This window comes from Colossoma macropomum, unplaced genomic scaffold (assembly GCF_904425465.1).
Source record: "Colossoma macropomum unplaced genomic scaffold, Colossoma_macropomum, whole genome shotgun sequence".
NCBI classification, from domain to species: domain Eukaryota; kingdom Metazoa; phylum Chordata; class Actinopteri; order Characiformes; family Serrasalmidae; genus Colossoma; species Colossoma macropomum.
This window is the reverse complement of record NW_023494784.1, coordinates 35,726,593-35,738,484: the sequence shown is the minus strand read 5'-3', so window position 1 is coordinate 35,738,484 and position 11,892 is coordinate 35,726,593. Positions and strand designations below refer to the sequence as shown.

General features: G+C 39.1%; 1 protein-coding gene across 1 annotated transcript in view; it reads right to left on the bottom strand.

Annotated features, from left to right (window-relative positions):
* slc37a1 (solute carrier family 37 member 1) overlaps positions 1 to 7,247 on the bottom strand; it is a 27,186-nt gene extending 19,939 nt beyond the window's left edge. Inside the window, exons 1-2 of the mRNA XM_036570270.1 lie at positions 7,081 to 7,247; positions 5,252 to 5,477 (exon numbers count right to left, since the gene is read on the bottom strand). Of these exons, the coding sequence (XP_036426163.1) occupies positions 5,252 to 5,307 (56 nt within the window). The 5' untranslated portion in view covers positions 5,308 to 5,477; positions 7,081 to 7,247. The remainder of the gene's footprint in view (positions 1 to 5,251; positions 5,478 to 7,080) is intronic.
* Positions 7,248 to 11,892: the final 4,645 nt, after the last annotated feature.

Below are 11,892 nucleotides of genomic sequence, written 5' to 3'. Positions count from 1 at the left end.
ATGATGAAATTATCAAGTTCTTTGCTATTTTACATCAAGCAACATTATTCTTGAATTGCTGCACTATTTGCCCACACAGTCTTTTACAGAGTGGTGAACCCTCCCCATCTTCACTTCTGAAAGATTCAGCTTCTCTAGGATTCTCTTTTTATGCCCATTCATGATGGTGACCTGTTGCCAATTAACCTAAGTAGCTGCAAGATATTCCACCAGATGTTTTTTTACACAACTTTATCAGTATTTTGTTGCCTCATCGCAACTTTTTTGAAATGTGTTGCTTGCATCAAATTCAACCATTGTCTTTACTAAAGAACCCTTGAAGAACCATCTTTCTTAAGAGTGAACTCCACTCTACTCTTTTTAATTAAACGAAACTTTTTATGTTTAATTATTTTGATTTTTTTTTTTTGGCATAAGCTCTCAGCATCAGGAACGGGAAACCCGTAACCAACAGACTGCATAGGCACCATCATCACTTCACTGATTTGCATTCTTGGCCTGTCGTCTGTAAATCAGTAGCTCTGGCAACAACATACAGCAGCAACATTAGCAACAGCATAAGGAATATCTGTGATATTTAACTTGCCATGCAAACACAAGCCGTCCCTCACACCCACTCTCCATTCAGCGCTGCCCGCAGCCTGTGTGTTTAGCAAACAAATCATCCCTTGCTGAAGACTCACTCCTGTCTGAGAATAGACTAACCTAACCTCAGACTTCACTCATCTCACGCCACGCTGGCCGCCTTCCATTAAACACTGCTGAACGCCAGGTCTGGACCAAAAAAACTGCAGAAAGACACACTGTGAAAGCTTTAGACGCTTACATTGTTTGCTTTATCTCAATTTGAGGCTATTCTGTCCAGTGCAAACAGGACTGAAATGGACACTGCACTGTCAGGTACAGGTACAGTTCAGGTATGTTTTTAGCCTTCGGGATACAGACAATGTAAATGTACCCTCAATGGTACAACATGGTCTATAGGACCCAACAGTGTCCTTTAAATGAGTTTTAAAAAAGTATACTGGGAAAGTATTCTGTACGTTTCAATAATATAGCTGTTTAAAGTTGTAAATTAAAATAAAAGGTCAGGACAGTATATGGAGTCACTGCAACTTAAAAACTATAACTGTAATGTAATATGGTACAGTTAAATTCCCTAACTAAAGGTACTGAACACGTAACTTTGAAGATACCACCTGCGAGACAGCATTCATACCCTGAGAGGCACAGTTTTGTGTAAGAGGGTATAAGAGCAAATTCAATACTGGTGAACACTGCCGAACATCAGGATCTAAACAGAAGCTTTATAAGTTTCTCTTTTTATACTCAAGGAGAAAGGAAAAGCGTAATTCTTGCTATTTGTACTCAAGTTGTGAAAACACCCTGGAACAGTTTTTCTCTATGGATGTGTCCAAAACCACAAACTGCTATTTAATACATACTAATAAATGGGCTTCTAATGTCTACATACTATTTAGCAGGGTAGTATGTAGTTTTCCATACAGTTTAATGCACATATTGACTATACTTCACTAGATATTGAGGTAATGCTGTAAAAATGTGTGCTGTAGCTACCACAGTGTTGATAATACTGTCAATATGCAAAAAAATAATATTAATAATACTACTACTACTATTACTACTACTACTACTACTACTAATAATAATAATAATAATAATAATAACAACAATAATAATAATAATATCATACAGATTAGTCTTTTATCATGATTAGTCATTAACACTAATAACTAAAATCGCAATTGTCAAGATATTCAGACTGATTAACTGAGTGATCTGAGCTTTTAAAAATGGGCAAATATTAAAAAGCATGTGTGTGAACTATGCATAGCCTTTTAACTGTTCCTAAATAATTTAATGGAAAAGGACAAATAAGGAAGCCTTTAAAAGGACTTCATCAAAGATTATATAAACACACTATGCATGCATTCAGAACTTAAACAGTCCATTAGGCTGCGTTTTTTTTAAATGTATAAGCGATCAGTAAAAGAAATTAATTAATTATATTATCTTAATGCAAACTGCCAACTAATCACTACAAATTTATTGAGGAGGTTAAAAAAATAGGAATGGACTTTTTTTCCCTCTCCAATGCCGATACAGGCCTGGCTAGAGGGCTGATATGCTAAAGGCTAACAGTTCCTCAAGAGACTGACGGTTTCTTCCAAATGTCCCTCTAACATTCACTTCTAATCCTTCAATAAAATCCTGAACTAACGCTAACTTAGACTGTAACTGACTACACAGTGGGAGATGAGAGATTACTAAAAGAAGCCTTTGGCCTGGCTCAGGTAAGGGGCTCCCATTATTGTGTGCAAGTTTTATTTTATTTGGCTTATTTGTGGGGTACTGGTGAAACAAATACCTTAGGAAGAATTCCAACTGGACTATCACCCAATACTATCGCCTTTCCATGAGATCCTGATGTTGCATGTTTTGCTATGAGCATTTGTACTGCTGCTTATCGACCCACACAGTCGATGTGTTGTTAATTGGTATACAGAAGCACATGTGAGCATCAGAACTGCTCCATGGTGTCAGTCATAGGTATCAGTATCTCCATCACTAATACTGATACTGTGTTTAAGTGCCAGTATCGGTACTTAAACCAATATAACATCGACATAACGGAGCAACACTTTACACACATATATACATATACATATATATATATATATATATATATATATATATAGAAAAACCTTCGAGTTTAAATCAACTTCGTCGCACCATGTGGAGATATCATTGTGATTTGGTATTTTGTCCTACAGTATTGTACACCCTGTGTATTTGGTATTCAGTCTCTGTCTTTATTCCTGTGTTCCTAGGGTGTGTTTCAGCATAGAAAGATAAAGTATGCTATCCTGAATAGACATTGAGCAATAGCAGTGACGCAGATCATACTACACCATGACGTGAAACTGCTCTTTATAGTAACGGTAAGGAAACAGCAGCGTAAGGGCAGAGTCCGTATCTGCTACCTCACAGAGATCTAAGACAGAGGTCTTAGATTACCTTCAAAAGACTAAGTGGCATTTGGTTACCATACAAAAGACTGACACTCATAGTCCGCTCAGTGGTTCATAATCAGAGATCTAGGCTAGCTGAGTTAAGAATGTGCTGATGTTTGAGAGAGGACAGATCAGGACAGTTGTACTCTCTCTCTATCAATCACTCCACAACAAGCTCATTTCCTCAGCCTTTACTCAGAACACAGGCTTATCATCACAGTTACTGCTTACGGCTGAAAGACAAAGACATACTTCATTTGAATTTATAATACAAGGACTGAAGGATTTAGCGAGATAATGGCCTCAACTGGGCCACTGTTTACACACCAAGTGCTGAGTGATTCACTACCTATCTCAAGTTTGGAATCAATGTTTTCACCAATATGAAGCCAGTTAGTTTGCAGACAACCAAATAAACTGATTTTAATATGTTAGTTCTGTGCAACATCACAGGTTTCAAATAATTAGTGGCACAGTAAGAAGCTGTACATTCACAATTATGAATTGAGCCACAGAAGATCATAAAATGACAGCGAAAGCTGTATAACATTGAGAGTGAAGTTGAATTCTTCACTTAGAAGTTTAAAGATTTTAAAGTTCTTCACACTCGTAAAAAATTTTAAAAATAAAAATACAGAACCATTTTTCTTCCTTAGTTCTTTGCTTGGAGAATGTGTTGTATGGTTCTATTTCAAAAAGGTTCTATATAGAACCACATAAAACACATTCTCCATCAATCTGAAGATAATTTTACCATACAAAGAACCTAAGCAAATAGAACCATCCCCTTTACTAAAGAACCCTTGAAAAAACACCTTTTTAAGAGTGTACCATTTCATATCAAACCACAAATGACTTTGTTTACATCACAGACAATTTCCCTTTAACTTTATTACTGCAAACTTAAATATCACCTGATGTTGTGATATCTGAAGCTACTGTGATTGTACTGCGAGTTTCACAAATGCTGCCCAGAACGCTTCACATCAAACAGAGCTTGGTGACGGAAAAAGTGAGAAAGACAACCTCAAGCAACAGTAAAGTAGCCAAGTAACCCTCCTGTCTCAAGGGCGGCTCTTCTTTCCATGTTTGCAATTACACAACAGACAACGTCATCAGGCCTGGCCACTGTGCCTATGCACACGTGTCTCCCTCCTGAGGATACCAAGGCCACGCTGTTGCTAAGTTCATTCACCCTCCGTTCAGCAGGTTCAATAATGCACTCAAAGACAGGGCAACATAACTTGCCTGGATAAAGCACAATCTACAGCCGCCACTCACATGAATCCAAACAGTCTGAGACTTAAAAGCAGCTTTTGTGTACTGTATTTAAAACCCATTTTAAAGAACACTCTCTGCAATGTGAGCAGCAGCAGCAACAGGCTGCTGTGGAAAGAGAGGAAGCTCTTTGATTTGAGGCCAGTTTTAGAATGAACTGCACAGTCAGTAGACACTCTCCACTGAAAATCCCTTTTAATCTAGAACCAGGCTGTTATCCACAGGAGCCAGCTAGTAATCTGTCTCTCAGTCTGCGCCGCAAATGTAGACACTGTCTTGCATATTCTCTGGAGCTGTAAAAAAGTGACAAGACCCAGCAAAACAGGAAAGAACATGACACATTCCTTTGAGCTATAAACTGAGCCATAAACTATACAAAAACAGACATGATGGTCCCAGATGCCTAGTTTTGATCACTGACAGTGGTTTCCATGAAAGATGGCAAATGAAAGGTCCCCAGAAAAAAATCAAGGGGGGATTATGATTATCATTATCATTTAAGTCGACCATTCATTTTTTCCATTTCTTGATACTTTTTGTGCTGATCGCTTACAAACGAATGCATTAGATGGCATTATTAATAGCAGGCACATTCTCTACAATGCACTGTTACATCTTCATGATGCACATTGTCAGTTTTGCCTTGTGATGTCAATGTCAGAATGCACTGTTACATATCTAGTTACATATCTATTGAAACCAATACACCTTTACTATTAATGATTAATCCTAAGCATTTTGTTTAATGCTAAACGTCATAGTTGCAAAACAGCATGCCACTGTACTTAAACAATGAGAATAATCCATTCTATTCAAAACAAAGCTTGTAACAGACACTGAAAGAAAAAGCTGAAGAGAAAAAAGCAGAACGAAAAGAGCAGCTGATAAAGGATTGAGAGCAGCACAAGAACAGAGAGAGGAAGGAGATGCTAACTGACCATTGCTCCCGGTTAAAGGATGCCAGGAATCGAATGCCAGGGGGCACGGGTGCCATGTCGTGGTTGTTTGTTAAGGCTAGCAGAGAGTAGGTCGGCCTCAGAGAGCCAGAAGACACGATGACCACAAACACGAAGTCCCAGTGCTCAGCTCTGACCGAAGAGGCCCAGTGACAGCTTCAAAAACGGACATGATGTCCCGGTGGTGGATTCCATGTAGCCTGTCTTCCTAGAGAGAGACAGAGAAAGAGAATGTGAGATATGAGGCTACTATACCATCTGAAACTATCACAAGCACCAATGATTCTCATCCACTAAAGGTCTTTCAGACATCATCAGACGTGCAGTATCCACCTGCTCATCCAACGTTTCTTTCAAATGTGTTAATAGAGATCCACCCCCCCCCAAAAAAAAAGGAAATGGACTCCAACAATCCAGAGAATGCAGTTCCACTGCTCCACCGCCCAGTGCTGGGGGCTGTATAACCCTCTAGCCGACGCTTTGCACTGGGTATGGTGACCTCAGGCTCATGTGTGGCTGTGAATTCACTAATCATAAGAGGTGTCTGGATATTTTTAGACATACAGCGCTTCTGACATCATATCTGTTCCAGGCAGACGGCACATCGTGCAAAAAGTGTAGAACAGTGTTTCCGGGTACAGTGTTTACTCTGACTGGACCAGCCACTCGACTGCAAACATTAATAGATCGAGACCTGAGTTACAGCTACTGCAATCCTGGAGTATAAAAACAAAAATTAGAAAATAGAATTTCAGTGGGAAAAATAAGGCTTGATGTAAAAATAAGCAAGCAAAATTCTCATAAGCAGAGGTGGACAGTTATAATCTCTATTTACTCAGTTAGCATTTTGTATTTTCCTAATTTTTTCAAAAGATAATTTTATTTCCACTCAAGCATATTTGACAAATCTTTCTACTCAGTTACATTTCAGTCACTGCCTTTCACTACTAATTGCTTAGCTGATAGCATCTGCCCTGCTTTGTAACGATCACACTGAACACATCTCTGACTTTGGAAGCTTTAGCTTACTGTTTTAGACCAAAAGCATTAAAAAAGAGGAGAAGAGTCTAACAGGATTCAGCTCCTGAGCTGACAGAAGCTGGAAGATGTGCTAAGAAGTTCCACTCCTGTTCTACAAGTGCTTAAGTGGTTGTCTGATGTGGTTCTGTTGTACTTCTACTCAAGTTGTTTTAAGGAAAAGTACTTTTAATTTAACGTTACTTGAGTCCACGTTTCACTGAAGCAACAAGACCTTTACTTGAGTATGGGTTCAAACTACTCCACACACCTCTAACTCCTCTGCTCATGAGACTGAGAGAGGCAATGTGAGAGTCTTATGACAGCCGTGACTTTTATTATTACTCCTACTCCTCTCCAAACTGCTGCTTCTAATAATATTATAGTGCTAATAACACAGAACATCCCATTAGGCTATGTAAAGATTCACCTCTACTGCAAATTATGTTCCGAATATTCAACCTCAAAAACAGTCGCCAGCCTCTGGTTCGAATTTCCCCGTTCCACCTTAAATGGCAGAGCAGGTACACTCCGGCGCCTCAGAAAGTGATTTCCGGGTGCATCATTTAAGGTGGAACGGGACATTTCGAACGAGAAGCTGGCGAATAGGAAGCTGAATTCAGCTTCGTCGAAAATTTACCACCACGCCGTGACTATCAGACACGCTCTCAGAAGGTGACCGCGTTTTAACGTAAAACCGTGTGATTAAATGCTAAAGCTGAGCTTTTCATAAATGAATCGTTTAAAGACTGAAAGCCAACCGTCGCGCCTGGCTGGGCTGCGTCACCGCTCACCGTTCCGCTGTGTTTCCGATGAGGCGCCGCTCTGAAAGCTCTTATTCCTGAACCCTGGACTTCATCTCCCCCTTTATTTAGCAGGAGAACTGATTTTCACGGCTCCTACCGGAGGCGCTGAGCTCCGTCTGCCGCTGACAGTCGGTCAGGAGCAGCACCAACCGGAGAGAGCGAAAGCCGGAAGTGACGTGACATTGGGTGTATCCCGATTGGCGCACTCGTTCACTATCTAGTGCAGTTCTCAACCTTCTCCACCTCAAAGCTTACCTGTTCATCACTAGAAAGCACGAAGGATGAAAGAGAACAAAACTCAACGTTTTTGCTTAAAAATGTACGGAGCCCCGCTGGTGACATCCTGTATAAATAAAAATAATGCGTGGCCACGACTTAGTAAGGCGTGGGAATGAGATGATTAAGCCGTGGCCACGACTTAGTAAAGCGTGGGAACGAGATCCTAATGCATGGCCACGACTTAGTAAGCCGTGATCTCGTTCCCACGCCTTACTAAGTCGTGGCCACGACTTAATCATCTCATTCCCACGCTTTACTAAGTCGTGGCCACGCATTAGGATCTCGTTCCCATGCTTTACTAAGTCGTGGCCACGGCTTAATCATCTCATTCCCACGCCTTACTAAGTCGTGGCCACGCATTAGGATCTCGTTCCCACGCGTTAATAAGGTGTGGCCACGCATTATTTTTATTTATACAGGATGTCACCAGCGGGGCTATGTGATGTGGATCAGTAAACATGAAATATCAGCAGAATATTGGTGTGAGTGGATAACTGAAAGTGGTTGGTGTAGTGGGTAAAACCTCTGCCTTCTATGCTGTAGACTGGGGCTCAATCCCACACCTGGGTAAGTACCCCACACGATACCAATAAGAGTGCTTGGGCAAGACTCCTAACACTACTTTCACCTACCTGTGTAAAATGATCAAAGTGTAATCTGCTCTGGATAAGAGTCTCTGCCAAATGCTGTAAATGTAACTGAAAGGTCAGGTGTTTTTAGAGGCGAAGGGCAAAAAAATTGACAACTACCTTTGTGCACTGTTATTGTGGGGCTTGCTTTAGTATGTTGTTAGTATTTATAGTATTAGTATTTTATATTTCTTTTTTATTGTTAAGTCAATGATTTTTTTTCACTGATTTTTATGACAAAGTGCCATCTCAGGGCCACTTCGGACCACTGGCTCCCCTCAGTATAGGTCCAGGGACCAACAAGGCATGCTTTGCGGCCCACTTGTGGTCCTCTGCCTGGTGGTTGAGAAACCCTGATCTAGTGCGCACCAGTCAAAAGAAGTTTAACGCCAGGGGGTCAAACTGGGCCAGGATATTCACTACACTATGTCATACCCATCAAGCAGTCCTACTGCACATGCATTAGTTAGAGTACAGGGTCTCTGCCCTGGTCCTGAGGACCCCCTGCACTGTATATTCTAGTGTTCGTGCTCCAACACACCCACCTCCACTCAGGAAGGGCTTGTTAATGAGCTGATAAGTTGAATTAGGTGTGTTGGGAGCAGAAAACACACTACGCAGGACAGCCAGCGCTACAGGACCAGGGTAGTACAGTATAGTCGCTTAGTATTTTTCTAACATTTAATCATGTTTTTGATGCTAACTCAGCCTTACTTCAAGTGCAGTAAACAGATTCAGCTTGATGTTATTATTAGGTTATCAAAATATAGTTTACTGCTGGGTGCATTTTCTGATAAGGTCATTGTGACTATCAAAATATACTTTTTTATTGTTTTATTGTTCTGTTTTTTGTGTTTATTTCCTGTTATTATTATGATTATTTCTTAGTTATGCTATTTCTTTTGTTAGTGTTTTTACTGTTTTATTATTTTATGTTGTGAAGCACTTTGAGCTGCATTTTATGTATGAAACACAGTGCTATACAAATAAAATTATTATTTTTTTATTTTATATTTGTTTTATTGTTTTTATTCATATTTCTTATTTAAGTTCACAGGAGCATGTTTACCCCTGTGTTATATAATCTTTCTTTTGCAATGCTTAATAATTGTTTGGGGACTGAAGACACAACCTGATACCTTTTTTGAAAGTGTAATGTGTTGACATTCTTCTGTTATACTGGTCTTCAGCTGTGCAACTATATGGGGCATTTGTTATTGTATGTTGCTTATATTGTGCACCATAGAGGGTGGAACACCTAAAATTCGTGTGATCCCTGGCTGAGGAATGATATTTTTAAACGGTTGGATTGTTTGCTGATTCAATCATTTGGGTTGAGTGGCGAGCCTCGACCCATCCTCACTCATTAAGGGCTTGGCTTTTACTGGATGATCCTTTTATGTCCTGGCATAATTGAAAAACAAAACTGTTTAAGATGTTTTTTGAACATTTCAACATGTTTCTAGTCTTAAAATACCCTGTCTCAACTTTTTTGGAACGTGTTGTGGACATCAATTTCAGAATGAGTGTATATTTACAAAAACACTATGAAGCTGATAAGGTAAAATACTACATACATATTTTGTCTTTGTACTGTTTTTGTTCAAATACAGGTCAAAGCAGATTTATAAATCATTGCTTCTAGTTTTTATTTGCATTTTACTGACTGTCTCAACTTTTCAGAATTGGGTTTGTACATTTTGACAAGGTAGGACAACTTATCAGAACATCAGACTGGACAAGACCTTTGATTTATGCAAACCTACCAACCCTGGTCCTGCATGACCCCCTGCCCTGCACATTTTAGTGTTTTCTCTGCTCCCAACACAACTGACTCAACTAATCAGCTCTTTAACAAGCCTTTCTTCAGTTGAAGTGGATGTGTTAGAGCAGGATTGAGACCCTGTGCTCTCAGTGCTCTACAGTAAGACGTTAAAGCTCCAGAGTCAGGGGTGTGACCAATCACAAAGCTCAAATGTAACTGAGTAAAAAAGTACCCTCCGCCTCTTTTTGCTGCAGTAACAGTCTCTACACTTCTGAGAAGACTTTATACTAGACGCTGGAACATTGTTGTGAGGTTTTGATTGCATTCAGCCCCCATCAGTCAGGTACTGATGTTGGATGATCAGTTCTGGATCACTCCATCTCATCCCAAAGGTACTGGATGGAGCTCCATCGCAACCTTCTCAGACCTGCTGCCCCTCCCTACATTCTCATTCACTCATTGCAGTACCACTTGGCTCCAGTAGATGTCCCTAAATGCCTTTGATCTAGAAGCACATGCACACTCACTTCTACACGGGATTGGGATATAATGGATTACAGAACTATATATATATATATATATATATATATATATATATATATATATGTGTGTGTATATATAAGTATACATGTATCATCTTTCAAAGACTCCCCCCCCCCAATTGCTGTTAAGTAACTATTTTCAACTCAGCACACGGCATGTAAATACCTACCGTAAAAAGCCAAGAGTAATGTCTTCTTTACAAACACTGAAGTTCCTGCTAAAGCCTGAGCAGACTGATAAATCACTGTAATGAACCAGTTATTAATCTGAGCTTTAGTAAACTCTTTTGGGGGGGGTGACTGAACTGAGTGGTGAACATATTCACGAGTGATAAGCTTAGCTTTGGCATTGTACTGGACTTGTGCATGCCTTCCATGGCAAGTCACATGCCTTTGATTAATTGAAAATCATATAGCTAATCATTTTATAGTCAAATCCGTGATATTTGGTCATTGTGATGTGGTGAATTGTTGGGTTGGGTCATAAAAGGGCAGTGGGATTATGAGAGCAGAAGTGGACTGAAGCAGGCGATGAGAGAGAAAATAACAGAATTTTATATTTATTTTTGTATTCATTTGAATAATTGAATTTTTCATGAAACATTATCAGAAGAACTACATGAACAAAACTGCCAACTAGTAACAGCAAGGAACTGAATGAAATGAATATCACAGCAGTTTTTCCTATTTACTTTATCAGTATGTGTTCTAAACGCATTCTGAATAAGTTACTGTAATGGAATACTGTACTGACAGTGTATTCAGTATTCAGCCATCACCACTTTTTCAAAGTATTTTGCCCGACACTGATCATTCATTAAGAGGCAATGTCACTGAATAGCCAAGACACCTCAGCCAGTAATGCATGAGAATACATTTTACAGTATTTTGTAAGAACAACTGCACAATATGAATTTTTTAGTAGCAATTTATATTGACTAGTATTGTCATGGTCAGTATTACTGGGTAGCATAGATCTGTTTTTTAAAAGACCTGTTTTAGCACCAATGCTAAAAAGGCATCCCTGATTATCAACAAAGAAACCTGTAATGACATGTCGTTCCTGAGATTTCAATATTGAAAAAGTTAAAAAGTTAGTAAGTTTTAGTTTTTAAGAGTTACAAAGAATGGAATCATCCTGAGACATTTAGAAGACATGATATTTTATGATAGAGTAAGGAAGGACAAAAAAAAGGGTTTTTGAGGTTTTGTACTGACTAAGTAAACAACCAGAAAATGGAGTATTCTAACGCAAATTCAAAGATACTTTAACTACTAATTCCAGGACATTTTACACTTAGTTTTTAAGACTTTATAGTCTTATGTGACCAAACACTACATTTAATATGGTGAGAAAAGCAGAATTTTTATGGTTTAATTGATTTACATTTTTTCAGATTTGTGGTTGAGCAGGCTCAGAAGAAAATTTAAAGGTTCAGACATGAACTTTAATGAGTTACACTTAAAATTTACTGTGTAGAACTTGCTGTAAAATCAATGTAAAATGCTGATGACCAATCAGAGGGAGCCAGAACTAAATGAAGAGAGGTGTTGCGATTATTGGCAGCACTTCAACATTTTAACC